Source organism: Bos grunniens, chromosome 8, assembly GCF_055505025.1.
Source record: "Bos grunniens cultivar Pamir isolate PY7600 chromosome 8, Bosgru_T2T1.0, whole genome shotgun sequence".
In the NCBI taxonomy this organism is placed as follows: domain Eukaryota; kingdom Metazoa; phylum Chordata; class Mammalia; order Artiodactyla; family Bovidae; genus Bos; species Bos grunniens.
The window spans coordinates 77,800,612-77,821,081 of record NC_141172.1 but is presented as its reverse complement, the minus strand read 5'-3'; the positions used below and the strand labels follow the sequence as shown (position 1 = coordinate 77,821,081).

General features: G+C 43.7%; 1 protein-coding gene across 11 annotated transcripts in view; it reads right to left on the bottom strand.

Annotated features, from left to right (window-relative positions):
* The window catches only part of NTRK2 (neurotrophic receptor tyrosine kinase 2), a 408,111-nt gene that overhangs the window by 222,884 nt on the left and 164,757 nt on the right, over positions 1–20,470 (bottom strand). For 2 of the 11 annotated variants that reach the window (XM_086414423.1, XM_086414422.1), the window contains exon 13: positions 13,612–18,472. The exons of the other annotated variants lie outside the window; for them this stretch is intronic. In XM_086414423.1, coding sequence (XP_086270549.1) covers positions 18,435–18,472 — 38 coding nt within the window. In that variant the 3' untranslated portion in view covers positions 13,612–18,434. Of the gene's footprint in view, positions 1–13,611; positions 18,473–20,470 lie in introns of those variants that run through there. 11 annotated transcript variants of the gene reach the window in all.

The window sequence follows — 20,470 nt, the reverse complement described above, 5'->3', positions numbered from 1 at the left end:
TTCTAAGTGTTACTGGCCATGTGATATGTCTCTTTAACCTTGATGGCCAGAGATTTAAATTTTTATTAAATGAATGAATGAGTAGTAGAAATCACTATAAAGAAAAAATATATTGTAAATCTACTATGTGCCATATATATATATATATATATATATATACACACACACACATATGTATGTATGTAATGGAGAAGGCAATGGCACCCCACTCCAGTACTCTTGCCTGGAAAATCCCATGGACAGAGGAGCCTGGTAGGCTGCAGTCCATGAGGTCGCGAAGAGTAGGACATGACTGAGCGACTTCACTTTCACTTTTCACTTTTATGCATTGGAAAAGGAAATGGCAACCCACTCCAGTGTTCTTGCCTGGAGAATCCCAGGGACAGGGGAGCCTGGTGGGCTGCCGTCTATGGGGTTGCACAGAGTCGGACACGACTGAAGCGACTTAGCAGCAGCAGCATGTATATAAAGTAATCCTCAACCTCTGTGTTTGAAATTCTTTTCCCTATTTTGTAGAAAAGGAAGCTGAGACCTGAGTCCACAGCATGGGTAGAATAGGAATTTGAGCTTAGGTGTGCTTGGCAGCCACACTGTGTGCAATCCTTTATGCTATCAACCTCTCAGCTAAACTCTGTTCTCAAGAGGAGTGGGTTCAATAGTCACCTCCAAAAATATTTTCAATTCTAATTCCTAGAGCATGGGAACGTGACCTTATTTGGGAAAATCTTTGCAAGTTAATTAAGGATCTAAAAATATCATCCTGGATGCAGGGTAGGTTTGGAATCCAGTGACCATTATTCCTTTGAGAGGAAGAGAAGACACAGAGATACAGGGAGAAGAAGGCTTTGTGAAGACAGAGATCGGAGTGAAGCATCTATAAGCCACAGGACCCCAAGACTTGTCAGCAACCACCAGAGGCTGGAATAGAGGCAGGGAACCAACTTGCCCTCTGATCCACTAGGAGAAACCAAGCCCGCCACACTTCCACTTCAGACTTCTGGTCTCCACAGTGATGACAGAATGCATTTCTGTTGTTGGAAGCCACTGAGGTCATGGTAATTTGTTGGAGCAGCCATAGAAAACTAATGCGTTAAAATATTCCTGGTCCACAGGACCGGAGAAGATCCCCCAGGAAACTCTGTCTGTACTGTTCATGGTGAGGATTATGCTACATTTGGGATCCTAAAACTTTACTGGTCATCTTTACCTCAGAAGTTCCCTATCTTTGATGATGCCTTTCAGCCTGAGGTCCCACACAGTTGTATCCAGAAACTAGCTCAAACCTCAACAAAAGTGAACTCAGTTGAGAGTTACATATACTTCCTTTGCTTCTTTGAAAGCACAGGGAGTACCTCTGTCAGGAATGGTATGTGGTCCAGGGCTTTGGAGAAATTCAACTTAATGCAGCAAAAGAGGACCCATGCTCTCAGTTCGGTTCAGTTCAGTTGCTCATTCATGTCCGACTCTTCACGACCCCATGAATCGTAGCACGCCAGGCCTCCCTGTCCATCACCAACTCCCGGAGTTTGCTCAAACTCATGTCCATTGAGTCGGTGATGCCATCCAATCATCTCATCCTCTGTCGTCCCCTTCTCCTCCTGCCCCCAATCCCTCCCAGCATCAGAGTCTTTTCCGATGAGTTAACTCTTCTCATGAGGTGGCCAAAGTACTGGAGTTTCAGCTTTAGCATCAGTCCTTCCAATGAACACCCAGGACTAATCTCCTTTAGAATGGACTGGTTCGATCTCCTTGCAGTCCAAGGGACTCTCAAGAGTCTTCTCCAACACCACAGTTCAAAAGCATCAATTCTTTGGCGCTCAGCTTTCTTCACAGTCCAACTCTCACATCCATACATGACTACTGGAAAAAGCATAGCCTTGACTAGACGGACCTTTGTTGGCAAAGTAATGTCTCTGCTTTTGAATATGCTATCTAGGTTGGTCATAACTTTCCTTCCAAGGAGTAAGCATCTTTTAATTTCATGGCTGCAATCACCATCCGCAGTGATTTGGGAGCCCCCCAAAAATAAAGTCTGACACTGTTTCCACTGTTTCCCCATCTATTTCCCATGAAGTGATGGGACCAGATGCCATGATCTTCGTTTTCTGAATGCTGAGCTTTAAGCCAACTTTTTCACTCTCCTCTTTCACTTTCATCAAGGGGCTCTTTGGTTCCTCTTCACTTTCTGCCATAAGGGTCGTGTCATCTGCATTTCTGAGGTGATTGAGATTTCTCCCAGCAATCTTGATTCCAGCTTGTGTTTCTTCCAGCCCAGCATTTCTCATAATGTACTCTGCATATAAGTTAAATAAGCAGGGTGACAATATACAGCCTTGACGTACTCCTTTTCCTATTTGGAACCAGTCTGTTGTTCCATGTCCAGTTCTAACTGTTGCTTCCTGACCTGCATATAGGTTTCTCAAGAGGCAGGTCAGGTGGTCTGGTATTCCCATCTCTTTCAGAATTTTCCACAGTTGATTGTGATCCACACAGTCAAAGGCTTTGGCATAGTCAATAAAGCAGAAATAGATGTTTTTCTGGAATTCTCTTGGCTTTTCCATGATCCAGCAGATGTTGGCAATTTGATCTCTGGTTCCTCTCAGACCAGATCAAATAAGGCTTGATACTACTATATGAGGATGAAGTGAAGTGACATGAAAATCGCTCAGTCGTGTCTGACTCTTTTTGACCCCATGGACTATACAGTCCGTGGAATTATCCAGGATAGAATACTGAAGTGGGTAGCTGTTCCCTTCTCCAGGGGATCTTCCCAACCCAGGGATAGAACCCAGGTCTCCCACATTACAGGCAGATTCTATAGGAGGCATGAATTCTGTGTGAGCTGTCTGGGGAAGCTTCTGGGAGAAAGAAGGGAATCTATGCTGGGTCTTGAAAAAGGACAAGAGTGAGGATAATCATCATGTTGTTGTTTTAGTCACTAAGTCCGACTCTTTTGTGACCCCTTGGACTGTAGCCCACCAGGTTCCTCTATCCATGGAATTCTCCAGGCAAAAGTACTGGAGTGGTTTGCCATTCCTTCTCCAGGCAATCTTCTCGACACAGGGATTGAACCTGAATCTCCTGCATTACAGGAAGACTCTTTACTGCTGAGCCACCAACAATGGTATTATTTACTGAGCACCTGCAATAGGTCAAACGCTGTCCTGATGACCTGCAATAAATTTCCCGTGTATTTCTCCCAGTCACCCCACCAGCTAGACATTTACTTCCATCATTTTCTTGAGGGGAAATCTGAGACTCTGAGAAACAAATGCCAAGTTCAAGTTCACCCAGATAATAAGTGGGAGGACTCAACAGTTGAAAATACAGGTGGTGGGAGAAAGAGGCTCCAACCAGCTGGAGTGAGCATCTTGGGAAAGAGGAACAGAGGTAATAGATGGGAAGGGGATGGCTGTAAAAACAGAGTGCAGAGAGAATTACCTTTTAAGGAGTGTGGTTTTGATCAACTTAGCTGTGTGAGTCCCTAGAGGTATGTGAGTACAGGACCAACCAGCACAAGTCTGCATTTTGGGAGGAAAATGGTGCACTCAGGGATGAAAGCAAGAGGGTGAGAACACCCATTTGCTCCTCTCAAGGGCCCTATGGGAGGCAGGGGTGATGGGAGTGACAAACACGGAGCAGGTTTGAAAGCACAAGACCTGGCTTGATTTCAGGACGGCCTTCAAAGGGTGGGGCCAAGGAAGTTGTCCTGGCTCACCAGGAAGTTGGGAAGGAAGAGCCAGCCATTGACCACAGTAGAGGGCACAGGGCAAGGTCTGCATGGGCCTACGTGGTAGACGCAGGTTAAAAAAAAAATCTGATCTTTCCTTGCCTCTGGGTCCCTCAGACTCCAGCGATGTCTGGTTAGCAGATGGTACTACAGCTTCTGCCTTTCTCCCTGCCTCCAATGGATTCCCTTCAAGGGTAGCTGCTTGGAGTTTAGAGGGTATATCTTTAATTAAACACATGAACAGTTTTCAATTCTCCAAAGGAAATAGAATATTCTAGGTTTGAATCAGGCAAGATGTGTCTTATAAGCCCAGAACTCAGTACTAGGGTACAGAGCACCCCAAACACTGCCGACATCTCATATATGAAGCATCAAACCTAGTGTGAAAAAACTTGGAGCTGGGAGCTCCTGGCTCAAGCGAGCCCTCTCAGAACTGTCTAGGGAGTCGCTGGTTCACAGCATCTTCTGAGTTTCTACTGACCTGTCCCTGCCTTCTCCAAAGAGCCATGCTGTCCTCCCTCCAAGTAACCCGAGAGGAAGAGACCGGCTGGGAGTCTGGGGCCAACACACCAAGTAGTCAGGATCTAAGATACTCCCAACTCAGCATCCCGATCTCTGTAACAAGCATCTGGAAAAAGAATCAACAAGCAGGGGACTGGACTGGAGCAGGCAGAAGATCCAGGCTGGAATTCTGCTTCTTTTTACCTGTGGGCTCAGTGGGCAAAGTCATAGCTCCCTGTGGTGGGATGTGATGGCATGGCTGTCGTGTGCCCAGCCTAGGCAACAGCCAGCACTTGTGTCTCTTTGCTGGAGGGCCACCCTTGAGCTGCTGGAACCCACTTTTGTCTGTTGGGACTCTCAGCTAGTGATCAGGGGTACATGAATATGAAAGCCTAACTTCCAAATCTCTGGGGGACAACTTACACTCAGGGGCTCCCCCCCACAAGGCTTTGTCTGAAACCCTCTCCCGGGAGCCCCCTATCCTGTCCTGCCTTCTCCACTCCTCCCCTGGGCAGCCCGGAGACTCACCCCTAATCAATCACTCCCACGGGAATCCCCAAGGCAGAGTCGGCTTCCAGGAAACTCAACTGAAAGACCAGTATCTGTTCAAGGCCATTGTGGAGGAACAGATCTTAAAAGCAGCAAACAGAATATTCAGCACAAGGGTCACAACAGGAAAAATCTGGCAAAAAGACGTGTTTTGTTTGGCTTGCGGAGACTTTAAAAAATGTGAAGAGCCTTGCCAACATTTAAAAATTGGGAGATTTCACACAAAACTCCAGATCTTCCCTTGCCTTGAAAAACCAGGTTTGACAACCGTGAGCCTGAATTCCTGCAGAGCAACACTAGCTGGGGTGGGCTAGCTCTGCCCGTGCACGGGGCCACTCCACCTACTCATTCCCATGACCCATCTGGTCTCCTGAGTCAGTGGAGTTGGCAATCTATGGTGTAACCCATAGAAAGCATTCAGTAAAGTCTGTCAAATCTGAACAAGGATTTTTCTTGAAAACAATTCAACTCGAGGCTGGGGTGAAGAATTGTGTAAGAGGACGCCTCGCTCTGCTCCATTCCAGCTCTTTGCTCATGCCTGGCAAGGTACTTCCATAAACACTCTTCCAAAAGGAGCTGAATCGATGAGGAGAGCTGCCACCACAGGACATTTGTTTGACAGGGAACACAAAATGAAGTGAAATCAAGTCACTGGTAGTTTGGGGAGGTAGGCAAGAAAAGCAAAAACAGGTCTTAGCTTCAGATGTCGTTTTATGTTGCCATAAATAAAAGGATGGCTACAGCTCAAAAATGACATTTTAAACATTTCAAAATGTTGACTTGCCCAGTCTGCACTTCTGAAAAAGAAATATGGTATGGTTGAAGCCCTTTAAACCAATATAACTGGTAGTAGGTCATTTAAAGAACTAAATGTTCCCTTCAACTCTGGAGCCCAGTGGTCCAGCCAGGGGTGTGCAGGGCACTGTCAGATGGGCACTATGCTTTACAGAGAGATGGGAAGTGAAATCATCCTGTACATCACATGGCGGAGGTCAGATAAGACTGCTCCCATTGTATGAGAGCACCCTGTGGACCCTCAGTGTCAGGCAGCAAAAGTGATCAAGCTACACCCTGAAATCCGTCAGTGCTCTGAAATCCACCCTTTCATTTGCATAAAGTCCATGCTCCTGTGGGCTGCTCCGGCACCAATGACTGAGCCTGGTCCAGAGTTGTAAGGTAGACACATCCCAGAAGACAAAGAACTCCTCAGATGGCCCTCTGTAGCTCACAGACATCAAGCAGTCTCAAATCCCCCAAATCTACCCCAAAGCTCTGCCAACACCTGCTTAGAGAGAGTGGCAATCTGGGGTGCTTCACCCAGGCTTTCTTTCCACCCCTATCCCTTCAAAGCACTGCTTGCTAGGCAGTCTGATGCTCCCCCCGCAGCCTTCTCCAGCTTCTTCTCCATTTGCTCTCACACAAGCATTTTTCCTGATTAAAAAAAATCCTTGCAGCTTTAATCCCCACTTGGCACCCGCTTCTCCAAGGACATATTCTGCGTTCAAAAATTCCTCCTGCCTATATTCTGAAAAATCTGTATCCTCTACCCAATAATCAGAGGCTCCCAACTTTTGTGACATTACAGGAATCCAAAGTAAATAGTACTTGATGAGTATTCAAGGAACTGGATATGGAGTTAAGATAAAAAGAAGGAAGGGAAGACAGCTTCTCAGTAGTTCCTCCATTCTGACAATTTTCTACTGAGAAAATGGGCAGGGAGATCCCCAGAACACAACCAACTCATACCTCTCAGAAAAACTCCCTGAGACTTTCCTGATTACCTGTCTTGCTCTGGAGTCCCAGCCCTTAAATTGCCATTTGAGGATGAGATATAGTCTCTTGGAGAACAGCTGACCAAGAAGTCCTTTGTGGCCACAATAGAGACCACAAGCCTATCATTCTCCATACCCCAGACCTCAGCATTTCCGACTGTCATTTTGTGGAAAGGCAGAAAAGGGAAGTTCACTGCCTGCATGAAAATGTAAATGTGGCTGACAACCAAGGAAAGAAAGAACACAGCCAGACATACAGACACACACACTTAGGCTGCTAAGAGGGTTAATGTTTTAACCTTCAGGCTGGTTATTTCATAATTCACAGCAAAATAGAAAAGGAAGGCAAAATCAGCAACATTGCTTATAAGCCCTGGAAAATGGAAGTTTCCAAGCTGTCATAAATAAGGATGGAAGCACTTGCCAAGTCAGAAAGTTGGCCAAGTTTGAATCCACTCAATCCTTATATCTTGGAGCTCAGAATGGAACACCAACCTTTTGGGATTTGTAATAACTTTTCAGCAAAACTTTTTGCTATTTATAAGGAAGTAAAAACAAAAAGCAAAAAATACAATACAGAAAGTTTTCTAAAGGAGCATTAAATCCCAGTGAGCAGTGGGGAGGTGATAATAGTATAATGTGCTGGAATTAACTTCTAATTTAATCAAACAAAGCTTAACATATGCAATATTCCTTTTCCGTGTGTGTGTGTGAGAGAGAGAATTATTACGTCTTTCCTTCCTTCCTCTTTCTCACTCACATACCATCTCACTTTTCAAATACGTATTCCACCCAACCAATTGTAAATTTAAAATTTAACTGTTAAAATTAAAGAATAGATAAAGCATAGCTGTGTGTGTTTATGTTGGTGGAGAGGCAGCCAGAGGAAAAGAAAAAAGAAGAAGGAAAAGAAAAAAGAGAGACAAAATAGGTACCAAGAGCTGGGACACCTTTCACAAATTTATAGTGGGTCAAAAAGAATTAGCACCACCAAGGTGAAGAGCAGAGGTCTCACGGCTCTCTCAGAGTTTGCAGCCGGGGGTCCCTCAAGAGAACAAAAGAGCACTGTCCTCAGAGAGTGAGGGCCAGAAGCATGAATTCCTAGGCAGACAGATCTCATTAGTGGAACCTTGGACAAGTTAACTTTTCAAGTCTTTTTTCCCTCTTGCAAAGTATGCATGATAACAGTGTCAACATTGCAGACACTCTAACTGTATAACCAGGGCCCAGGAGGTCAAAGAGGACGTCTGTTTTGCTAAATGTGGTATCTTCCCAGTGCCTGGCTCATGTCTGATCTATAATTGACGATTAATACTTACCAGATTTTGAATAGGATCTGGCTAGGATAAAACAAGAAAATGTATTAAAGAATTTACTGATAGTTCCCTGGTGGCTCAGATGGTAAAGAATCTGCCTGCAATGTGGGAGATCTGGGTTCGATCCCTGGGTTGGGTAAATCCCCTGGAGAAAGGAAAGGCTACCCACTCCAGTATTCTGGCCTGGAGAATTCCACGGACAGAGGAACCTGGCAAGCTACAGTCCACAGGGTCTCAAAGAATCAGACACAATTGAGTGACTTTCACTTCCACTTTTCACTTTCATATATAGATCTCAGTGGGGTGGTGTTACAGAAAAAAATTCACCCCAGGTGATTTCACATGAAGAAATATAGGGATGATGTAGAGACATTTGCGTAGGTTAAAGGGACAAACAAGAGGTGGCAAGTCATGGAGACTGACCACAGAGGGAAGTTTTTCCCACCTCTAGGGTTGAAGGGACAAAGGAGCTCACCAGCATTAAACTCAACAGTATTTAGAGCAAGAGGGCCATAGAGAGGTAGTTGGCCTCCCCCTAATCCAGGAGCCTAGGTAAATGCAGAGAGAAATATTTCCTCAGAGTGTAATATCTGAATATCCTGAAGCACCCTCATAGATTATCTATTATTACTACTCAGCAATACCTACCGTGTCTGACTCTTTGCGACCCCATGGATGGTAGCCTGCCAGGCTCCTCTGGCAGGCATGGACACATAGGAGTTTTCAGGCAAGAATACTGGAGTAGGTTGCCATTTCCTCCTCCAGGGAATCTTCCTGACCCAGAGATTGAACCCAAGTCTCCTGCATCTCCTGCATTGCAGGTGAATTCTTTACCCACTGAGCCATCTGGGAAATAGACTATCTTAGTTCAGGATTCATAGTTCATGTTAAAAACCTAGAACTCCCCCGAAAGTCCAAATAGTGCTAGCACCTCTGTGCTTCCCACCCAGCTCCAGGGTCTTCAGAGAAATTGTGTGAGCTTACCTGAAGCTGAATTCTAATCCATAAAGCAATCTAATCTACATTTTATTTATCAGTTCAGCAAGACTAATTACTATAGGATGAGAACTAGTAGAAAGAGATGGAAGGGTGGCAAACCAACACAAAAGAGGCTTTGCCCTTCTTCCTCCAAAACACAGTAAAAATGTTAAAAGAAGAGAGAATTGTCTGTTCATTAGTTTATGCTTGAGCAGAGATTTTTGATTCAGTAAACACAGGCCCCGGGGTCTGTGGTATATGAGATGGGACTTGACCAAATGACTGGAAAATTAGCATGTGCCCTTGGCAGTCCGTCTCAGACACTGGCTGCGGACAGGACATTCAGGGACAGGAGCAGCAACATGACCGTGCGGCTCAGATGCTGCTCTGTCTTGTGTCTCTGAGGCAAGAAACCGCTCAGCCATCTCCAACACCTTGTCCCAAAGTCCAGACCCTCTCCATGGAGGTGGCAGGATGTGTTCTCAAGCAAACCTTCCCTTCACATCCCCGACCTGCATCTTCACTGAAGTGGTTTCTCTACCTTCACGTATCCTCACTGGAGAACTGTGCTTAGTTGCTCAGCCATGTACAACTCTTTGTGACCCCATGGACTGTAGCCTGCCAGACTCCTCTGTCCATGGGGATTCTCCAGGCAAGAATACTGGAGTGGGTTGCCATGCCCTCTTTCAGGGGATCTTCCCAACCCAGGGATCGAACCCAGGTCTCCAGCACTGCAGGCAGACTCTTTACCATCTGAACCACTAGAGAAGCCCAAAAATACTGGAGTGGGTAGCCTATCCCTTCTCCAGGGGAACTTCCCAACCCAGGAATCAAACCGGGGTCTCCTGCATTGCAGAAGATCCTTTACCAGCTAAGCTACCAGGGAAGCCCAAGCAACTGCTTCATATGAATAGGAAGTGCTCCAGATTCAGAGCAACAAGAAAATTCACTTCAGAATTAAAAAAAAAAAAAAAGAATGATCAAAGTCAACAAATCCATCTTCAGGTACAATGGAGAAAAGGCAAACACACTCTGGGTTTTCAATAGCTAATTAGCAACGGATACATACTGGATGCAATTTCTGTTTCATAAGGTGAAATTTAGAAAGCGAGTGTCAAGTTCACTACAGTGCCACGTACTGTCAAGATTGGCAAGGACTTTGTGAGCAGCATGAATTACTGAGGGAGACAGGTCAGGGGGTGCGGTGTTGACTGGGATAAAGCCTCTCCTGTGACTTCAATTAACCTTACTATTCTGCATCTGGACAACAATAATCTCTGCTCACTTGCTAGTGCTTGTAGGAGTGACCACTGGGCCTTTGCACAGCCCTGAGGGTGACCTCGCCACCTGGCTAGCCTCACTCCAGTCCTGACCCTCCTCAAGGGCCCAGCCCAAGCCCACTAGCTCTTTCAAGCACTAACTCTCAGAGTTAGCCTGTGTGTGTGCTCAGTCACTTCAGTCACGTCTGACTTTTTGCTATCTTACGGGCTATAACCCACCAGGCTCCTCTGTCCATGGAATTTCCCCGGTAAGAATACTTGAGTGGGTTGCCATGCCCTCCTCCAGGGGATCTTCTGGACTCAGAATTGAACCTATATCTCCTATGTTGCAGGCAGATTCTTTACCCATTGAGCCACCTGGGAAGCCCCCCAGAGTTAGTCTACCTGAATTCAAATCCTGGCATTCCCCCTCATTAGCTAGGTAACTTGGAACAAGCCCCTCATCATTCTGTTCCTCAGTTTCCTAACCTTTCCAATGGGAGCAATATTAGCATCTGCCTCATAGACTGTTAAAAGAACCACAAAGCACTTAAAATAGTGCTTGGCACACGGTTGGAAACCAATACCTATTAGCCTGATACCTGTTTATCATTGGATCTACCTTTTAGATCCAATGATAAACACTGCTTTAAAAAGTGTTAGAAAAGATAGTAACAACTGTAAAAATACCTTAAATTATGTGCTGGTAAAACTTCAGTACCACTTATTTAAAATGATTTAATAAGAAAAAAAAAGCCCAAATTACAAAATATTTTTAAATAAATGAAATGTCATTACCCCAAATGTGACCAATTGTATTGCCTGCTACAGCTACTATGAAAAACTACATCAGGAGTCAGAAAACCCATTGCCTGTAAACACTTGTTTCTAAAGGAACTTGAAACAAGTTTTTCCTTTCAAACAATCTCTTAGCCAATTTTTCTGTTGTTTTTATCCTTAGCCAAAGATTTTCAAATAGATAATTTAAAAGTTAAAGATAATGGAGGAACCCCTTCAAATGATGAAAAATTATAAATTTTTAAAGTGAAAATTTTATAAAGTGAAATTTAATAAAGTGAAAACCAAAGAAGAAAACCATATTTGGGATATGACCTTCAATGCTTTTCTTCCAGAATCCTCAAACTGCAAAGCATCACTTGAACTCATTGAATAATCATAATAAACAGGCCCAAACTGTGGCTTCCCTTGTGGCTCAGATGGTATACCTGCAATGCTGGAGACCCGGGTTCGATCCCTGGATTGGGAAGATCCCCTGGAGAAGGGTATGGCTACCCACTCCAGTATTATCACCTAGAGAATTCCATGGGCAGAGGAGCCTGGAGGGCTACACTCAATGGGATCACAAAGAGTCAGACACGACTGAGTGGGTAACACACATAGAGGCCCAGTTGAGTAGGACTAGGAAATGAGGGGACCTTGGAGATGCTTGTTGTGGGGTGGGGGGCGGTCCCACAGGCCTCTTCCTATCCCCTTTCCTCCTAACCGTACCCTGCCCCCTCACACAAGGAAATGCTGGGGCTTGGGTCACTTTGAGAAAACAGTCCTTTGTCCTACACAGGTCTCAGTTTCCCTATCTGTAGAAGGCCACAGTCAGGAGAATAAAGGCAGAGGCCGAAAACTGACAGCCAGGGAGTAGTCCTGGAATGTTTTACATGGTCAGCCCCCTCTTTCTGCAAAGGCATGAATTTGTAGCTGCTCTTTAAGAATTGGAACATTTTGCAATTAAAAAAAAAAAAAAGCCTGCACAGTGACATCTTTTGGTAAATAAAGGATCTGGCAGCGCTGAGATCCCAGTTCCATAGGAACACAATTGATTGGTGCTAAGAACTGGCTGCCACCTATGTGCTATGAAGAAAAAGAAAGTAGGCTAAGGATACAGGATGTGATTGCTTCCCAGGTGGCGCTAGTGGTAAAGAACCCACCTGCTCGATCCAGGGTCAAAAGGATCCCCTGGAGGAGGGCATGGCAACCCACTCCAGTATTCTTGCCTGGAGAATTCCATGTATAGAGGAGCCTTGCAGGCTAAAATCCATAGGGTCTAACAAAGACTCTAACACAACTGAAGCGACTTAGCATGGATGTATTAGCATGCAGCATGCATGCATGCAGGCCCAAACAGATCATGACCTCTTATTCTATCAAAATCAAATCTGACTGTGATCAATATGCAAAAGTCACCTGGGCAGGGAGAGGAATCTAGGAAGAGATTTAGGAGAACCCCTGAGAAAGCTCCAGCGTGGCGATCCCTGCTTGGACCACATCCAAAACGACCCAGGGAGGGAAGCGCCCCTTCATAAGGACTCTGTTATTTCACCCAAGCAATTGCTGAATGACCCATACAAGCAAGTGAGTCTGTGAATCCAGGGCATTTACGGAGGCACACCCAAGCACAGTGCAAACCCATGTCCTTTCAAGTATTATTATTAGTGATACCCAGTACTTCTCCCCACGCCAAGTACATCATCTAGGTCTCATAGGAGCCCAGTGGGGAGATACTGCTAACATTATCCTCATCTCTTGAGGAATGAAGTCGTGAAGTAGCTTTCCCAAGGTCAATTAGTCTGTGAGCAGAGCTGGAATTCAAACTCGCAAAGTCCCCCAGTGCCTACTACCTCAGATTACCATACAACTTTCAAATTACCATCAAAACCTATTCTCAGCTCAGCACATTTAAAAGTACCTTAGAAAAAACACAAGTCACCAGCACTAAACAGGTTCTTTGAAGGGGGTTGGCATACTTGGCTCAATAAGTATGTATGACATCAGGTCATATTGTTTTTCCAATCCCTAAGTCATCAATTTAGAGTGAAAACACTTATAAGGTTACAAGAAAGTGAAAGCAATCTCAAATTTTCAAAGCTGGGGACCTTGATTTTAGGTCCTATCTGAAAAGGGGAAAATGAGAAAAGACAGTGTGGCCAGGCAGGAAATGGAGACCAAAGGGGTGTGAAGTATGGGCACCATGCTCACAGTTAAGATTCAAGATGGCACCTTATCTCCGTGCCCACTTGTCTTCCTCTCTGTCTCCCTCCCTCCGTCATAGCACAAGTTATCAGGTTCATTTGACCACAAAGTCAGTTAGAACGGAGGGACAGAGCACTGAGAATACCTCCTGTAGGAATGTGAGTCATTCCAAAGGACTTTCCCACAGGATGTTAAGTTTCATCTTTTTAATCCCTTAAACTTCTTGCTGTATTTTAGGATTGCCTTTTAGCCAATGAAAATATATCTGATGCAAGAATCAATAAACCATAAATGTGCAACTCACATTGATTGAAATTTTTAAAAATCTGTTTTAGAAGAGATTTATTTCAGAATCTACAGGGGCTTTGGGACTCCTCCACACTCCAGTGACATTTCTCACACTTCTTCTAACACCTTTAGTTTTGAACACCACCAACGACACATGAGGTGATGGTATGTATTTGAAGCAGGTGGGGGTGAAAATATACAAGTCCCTACAGAGAATGCAAGACACATGGAGATGAATTACAAAACTTTATTGACTTGTTAAAAACATGAATGAATTCAGCAAGTACATTTATGGTCTATCCACATTGTTAAAACAGTACTTAAAAATAAAATAAAAATGATTATCCATTATTTACAGGAAATGTGGAAAAATGACTTTAAGACCTGGAACATTATGGGGAACAAAACAGGGCATGAGAATGATTCACAGGCTGCCTATATGGATTACAGCAAATGGATTTAAACACGACATGAGTGAAACTCAAAGATCTGTCTTTCTCTGGAGTTTCCTGCTATTTTTTTCCATTTCCTTTTTTTTTTTTTTTTTGTATTTTCAGCTTTACTGAGGTATAATCAACAAAGAAAATTGTGAGATGTTGAAAGTGTACAGTGTGATGATTTGAAATACACACACATTGTGAATAGAACCTCTTGCTATTTTATATCTGTTTATAGAAGCTCCATTCAAAAATGGATGGTGGTGAATTTTAAAGGTGGTGAAAATCTCTGTGCTTTCCTTTACCTCTCACATGCTTATTTTTCTGTGAAACTAAGACTCCTGACATAGCCAACGTCAAGCCATCTTGGGTGCATACTAACGACCAGCCCGAGGCTCCAAACCACATTAGTTTGTATTCAACTCAGGGTGATCTCACTGTCAAAATTAGATGGCGGGGAGGTCCCTTTGTCCCTGAAGACCAAAACAAGGAAATGGGCTAACTTGAGTTGAAAACTGCCTTCTCTGACAACTGTTTTCATATCACTTTCTGGATTAGGAAGTCTGTTAACTTAATTCAGCCTGGCAGCACCCCACAGAAAATTGTATCCTTGCCCTGTCCAGCAGGGTCCTTAACCTTCCCAGGTGTCCTTGAACAGACCTGTCATGGTTTATAGGCACTGTAGGTATGTGGACATAGCAGAACGTACTTAATGGAATGGCTACTTCTGTCGTGGTTTCCCTGGAATACAGCCTGGTGCGTGGCACAAGCCTGGGGGTCCACTGACCTTCACCAGCGAGGAATGGCACAGCCCACGTGGCTGAATACAGCAACCCTGTGAAGACCCTGGAGTTTACGGAATCTATTACCTAGAGTCTGGACAAAAGAAGATGTAATGAGCTTCTACTGTAGTGGGAGGAAATCAGATGAAAACCAAGGGAGGGGGCACTAGACAGAAAGCAATGGAGCAAGTGAAAGCATAAATCATCTTGGAGAGCTAGAAAAGAGTTAATACTGGTCGCAGTTAGTGCTTCGATTCCATTTGCAATGAAAAAAAAAAAAAGTGTGTGCAAAGTAACCAATAGAGCAAATAAAAATAAACTTTCTGTCATGGAGTCAATTTAGAGTGTTGGAGAGAGAGGAAAAAAATCAGAGATTTTAACAGAATCAAGAAAAAAAAAAGAGGAGAGAAAAAGTAAGAGAGCTTGCATCATGCTGGCCCTCACCCCTGGCCTGAATTCATGCCTGTACTCCTTGAGTTGTTTACTCATCCAATGGCTCAATCCTGATGGTCTCTAGTCAGTGTTGGGGGGTGGGGTGTAAGCCGGGTGAGGAGCGGGAGGGAGAGTTCAGAGCCAAAAGTGAATCCTGGGTTCTGCATTGCAGGCTTGGGGCTGGGATTGTTCATGCCTGATTTCTATTCCTTTCTCTTGGAAAGAAGATTCAGTGGGTCAAAATGAAACCAGTGCCTGCTGGAGATTAGGAGAGAAAACCCCTGAATCCATGAAAGTATGTGGAGATTCATTCCTCCTGTTAAGAGATTGATCTCCTTTAGTCTCAGACTGATGTATCATGCGATGACAGTGGGAGTTTATTCCTCTATCTCTCAGCTGCCTGGGCGAGTCTCAGTGGGACCTGAATCAAGATACAGGACCTGAGACACACCTCTTGAAGAGGACATACCTGCTTTGCATTCACCAACAGGCTGTATCAGTACATTAAGGAAAACCAATGAAGAGGGGCTGTGTGCTGTCCCATCTGAACCTATGCTTTCCCATCTCTCACTGGATACAGTGAAAGAACAATGATCTTGCTTTAAGACCAGGGTAACAAACTGGCAGCCCACAGACATGTTTTGTTGGCCTACATAACGTTTTAAAAATAACTGAGCCAACTTTTTAAAAATAGAGACATTTCACATAAAAAATCCAGGTTTTAAGTTTCTCTTAAAGAATCAGAAGGTTTGGAAATCTGGGCTGTCATTCTTGGGAGGCAGGAGTTGGCTGGTCTGGGTGACAGCCACCCCTCTAGAGGGGATGGTGTTCACTCAGCTGGCCCACGTTGTTCACTTAGGATACCTGCCTGGCACTAAAATGCCACATCCTTGTTGGAGGACGATGGGCTTGATTTCAGCAAAACTGCGGCCTTTCTTTCTGTAATGATGGAAAAATGCATGCTACATCCTTTTAGGATGCTCAAAAAAGATTTCTTACAGGGGACATCAAAAGCAAAGAATGAGAGGGGTGGTCTGGAGTACAGGAATGAGAAGTTGGGTTACTGATGGAGGTGTTTAGGGATTTAAAAAAAAAATAAAGAAAGAAAAGCAAAGAACACAAGACCAACTGAAACCATTTTCTAATAGCCTGATGTTTTCATTGTTCCCTAGGAGATGTCAACTGCTCTTTGACTGATTCAATTGCCTTATCTGTCCACTTTTCTCCATTTTCTCCAAGAATCTAGCTGCAACTCTTTTAGCTATTGAGGACTAATATTCTTTTTTTTTCTCTCTCTTAAGGTCTGGGATACTTATAAAATAGTTCTTAGAGAGTTTATTGCCTCTTTATGACTCCACGGAATAACATAAAAACTTAAAAAAAAATTGCACCAAATGGCCGATATTTAAGAACCTTGACCATCCTGACAGCCTGTGACAGGCTCTCAGTTTGAATTTCATTTTTCTTTCTGGGGTCAGGATTTCTGCAATTAGCTGGCCTTTTTGTAAATTGACACCTTTGGGAAAGATCAAAATTTAAGTAGTGACAGGAACTGTCATTCAACAGTGAGCGAGAAAATGGGAATTCAGAGAATATTTAGACCTCCCCCTGCCCAGGGTCAGCTGCCCTCACACTCAAAAACCCTTTGGGAAACACAACTTCTGAGAACAGCAGCCTGTTTCTGCTTCGGAGGAACCATCCTTCTTTCAGGCAGGGGTACTGAGCAGCCGAGTCAAATGCTGTAATCCATAGGACTCCGTGAAATGTTCGCGTCAAGCAATAACACATATTGTGGCTAATGTAAAAGATACAGTATAAAGTATTCATCTTGGAAAATCTACTTATATCAAGTGGTGCCTACATGGATCCCAGTTTGTTGAGATTAATGCCTTGGTTACACAGATTCAAAACAATGTTTCTGAATATGTTGGACCAGTTAAAAATCTATAAAACCTTAAAGCTGAACTGCAAAACTTGAGTAACTATCCCTCCCACCCCCACCAAAAGGGCTTTTCAAAAATGTCAGTAAGTTTCCAATTCACCTGTGACATCTATGGGCAGGTGTGAACAGTCAGAGCCAACTGTGTTTTCAAACAAGATGCTCCGGGCCTGGCTCTGAAGTTCCCCCAACAGGAAAGGTGTGAGGCAGGCAGGAGCAGCCAAACCTCACAGGGGTCCCATCCCGCCTGGTGCACACTAAGCGAAGTGCACACAAAGGTCACTGTGGTGGCCACGTGCGTGAGACGGGTGTCCATGTAAGACTAAGGCAGGGATGCAGAATTCTGTAACTCGAAGGCTGCCCCTGCAGCACTGAAGCTGGGCATTATAAAGCACGTATTCATTAGTGACTTGCCACCTGTGTGCTGCTGGGGTCAGGAAGAGCTGTCCAGCTCAGGAAAACCCAGTGGAGTGGAGTATGTTGTAGGGGACTACCCTTCTTAGAATGTGGTCTCCTGCTCACAGCAGGCCAGCCATTCAGCTCGCAGGCCTTTTCAGAGCAAAAAGCTACAGTTCTGTCATGGGAACAGCGTGAGATGCTGCGGCCGTCTCACTCGGCAAACTTCTAAAAAGCAGGTGGATCACAGAGGTCAAATAAAAGGGCATATGCACCATATGTATATACTTTACATCTTTCCGATTTTTCTGAAACTATGGCTGACCAAAATTCACAGCCCCCTACCAATTAGCTTATTTCTTTTCTTTTTCCATTTCTTTTTTTTGTCTGCTGATACACTTTAAGGAAAGCATTATTGTTGATTGCGTTGACTCTGGACCTGAACAGCCAGTGAAGGAAAGAAACTCCCAAGGCTATCCCCAAGCCCCCACAGCGATGGAGCATATGCCCTTAACTCTTTTAGTCACTGCTTTCTAGGTGGAAAAGTGAAACTTTCTGAACTCAGTACTGATTAAACAACAGAAAACAGTGCTAAAATTCATGTTAAATGGAGATTCCACTGTTTAGTGTGTACCTACACCTGTTCCTAAATTTAGATTTGTTTTAAAACTTTACAGTTCACCTTTAATAAACAGCAACATTGAAAATCAATACATTTCCAGTACGGTCAAACAGCACACACCTTTCTGAAGAGAAGCACAATCCGACAGTATTTCAATTCAACTTTGTATTTGAATGATCGTGAGAACAAAAGAGAAGCATTAATTTGTTTTCTTGACTTTCTTAGCTGCCTGTGAGCTGTCTCTGCATTGGTGTCCCCAATTCACAGTTCACGGCACCCGCGGGCTTCATGCGGTACCTCCTACAAATACCACCCACATCTACCAGGAAATCCCAGGTAAGAGGCACTTCCCAGGAAAGGTCAATGCCGGCCCCCAGAGTTCAGCTTACAAGGCAGCATCAACCAACAAGCACCACAGCCCCCTTCTCTGTCTTTTCCTTTATTTCAGTTACCCATCCAGTGGAATCTTATGAAACAAAACAAAACCTAAAAGAAACACAAAATAAAACATAAGTCATGCTCAAAAGAAAAATCAATGGAAAATAACATGCAAGTACAATCACTTTTAAAAGAACATAATAAACATCAAAACTGAGACACAACATGGAATATGCTTGAAAACATAAAGATAATGCAATTACAAAACAGGAATCAGGAGAAAATGGGAGTCTCATTATCTAACAGCTTAGTTTAGACTTAAAACTGAGTTTACATGGCACAGGAAACACAGGAAAGAGATGCAAAGGATTCCTGCACGCAATTTCACCCACAACTGTCTCAGATGTTAACACCTTAATTTAAGGAGGAGAAATCTGTGCACAGTAAAAGATGACCCCTCGGTAGTTTTTATATATAAGGAAAAAATAAAATCCAATAACATATATCTACCCAAATTCTAATTTTCTTTTCCTACCTATAAAACCAAATTATGTCTAAAATAATTAATTAATTACTCAGCTAGATCAGAGAACTGGCTGGCTTCACCTGGAGAAATATTGAGCTCATGTGAGGATTTAGATTCTTTTTTAGGAATCCTACTATTAATTGTGCGTGTGTGTGTGTGTGTGTGAGTGTGTGCATGTGTGTGCGTGCGTATGCCCTCAGCCATGTCTGATTCTTTGTGACCCCATGGACTGTAGCCTGCTAGGTTCCTCTGTCCATGGAATTTTCCAGGCAAGAACACTGGAGTGGATTGCTATTTCCCTCTCCAGGGGACCAACCTGACCCAAGGATCAAGCCCTTATCTCTTACATCTCCTCCATTGGCAAGCAGATTCTTTACCACTGTGCCACCTGGGAATCTCAGTTAATTAACTGCATATATTTAATTAAGTACCATACCATATCTATGGCACATATGTAGAATCTATATAAAATATGGTATATAGCATACAACATGAAGTATATTTGTATGTATATATATTATATATACAATTTAAGACATGTAGTATCTAGTACACATAATATATAAAACATATATAATACTTAATATCAACTAATTCTGCACACATCTACTGAGCACCAACCAAATAGCAGACACTGTAATATATGATGCAAAAATAAAGAAACTGGAGTTCCTTGACTTCAAATACTTCATTGACTCCAGATGGAGAAAGTTGAGGGAATCACTTGCACAGTAAATGTACTTTGTGCCAGGGTATCTTCTAAGCTCTTTGCTTAAATAAAGTCCCTATAACCTTAGGAGATAGGTTCTATTGTTACACCTGCTTAACTGGTGAGAAAACTGAGGCCTAGAGACTGAGCAGCCTCTCAAGTTCTGACAGCTAGTGTGGGATGGAACTCAAATTCCCAGAACCTCTGGTGCGGTGGCTGCCCTACCATGACCTTAGAAGTGATAAGCTTTCTCCAAACTTGCCTGTGAAAACCCAGCAGGAACAGGGAAGGTTTTATTACACAGAGTTCTGAGAGTAAATGGCATGAATCTTCATTAGCTTCATAAGTGAAAGAATAGATGATGTCATAGTAGAAACCCCCAAGACGCTTCCAAGACGTTTTCAAGTTTAGCTTTGGAAGACACTTCTAAAACCAACCCTCCAGACTCTCGATTTTCCTCAACCTGGTGTCTGGTCTGCCAAGTGCTGGTGTCATCTGCCTCCAGAGCTGTAATTACCATCACCAAGCTGTATAATCATTTACAACAACACTAAAAGAGTCTATGGAGCTTAATTTCCATGGCACTTCTCTCTCCTGCCCTTCCAAGTCTCAGGAAAAGAACTAGGGACAAATGCCAAACATCGTTTATGGATTTAATCACCCACAGAGCACTGAGAATTTAGGAAGCACACAGTGATGCTGATTAAGTCTCCTTCATATCTGTCTCTAGTCTCTTTCTAAAAGCCCAGCCTCCAGGCAAACACAAGCAGCACTAGTTGAAGAGTGGACTATGGTACGCAGCTTGAGAATACCAAATGAACGAACCTTAGCTACTCTTCCAGGTTTCAAGAGGGTGGATCTCAGATTCCTT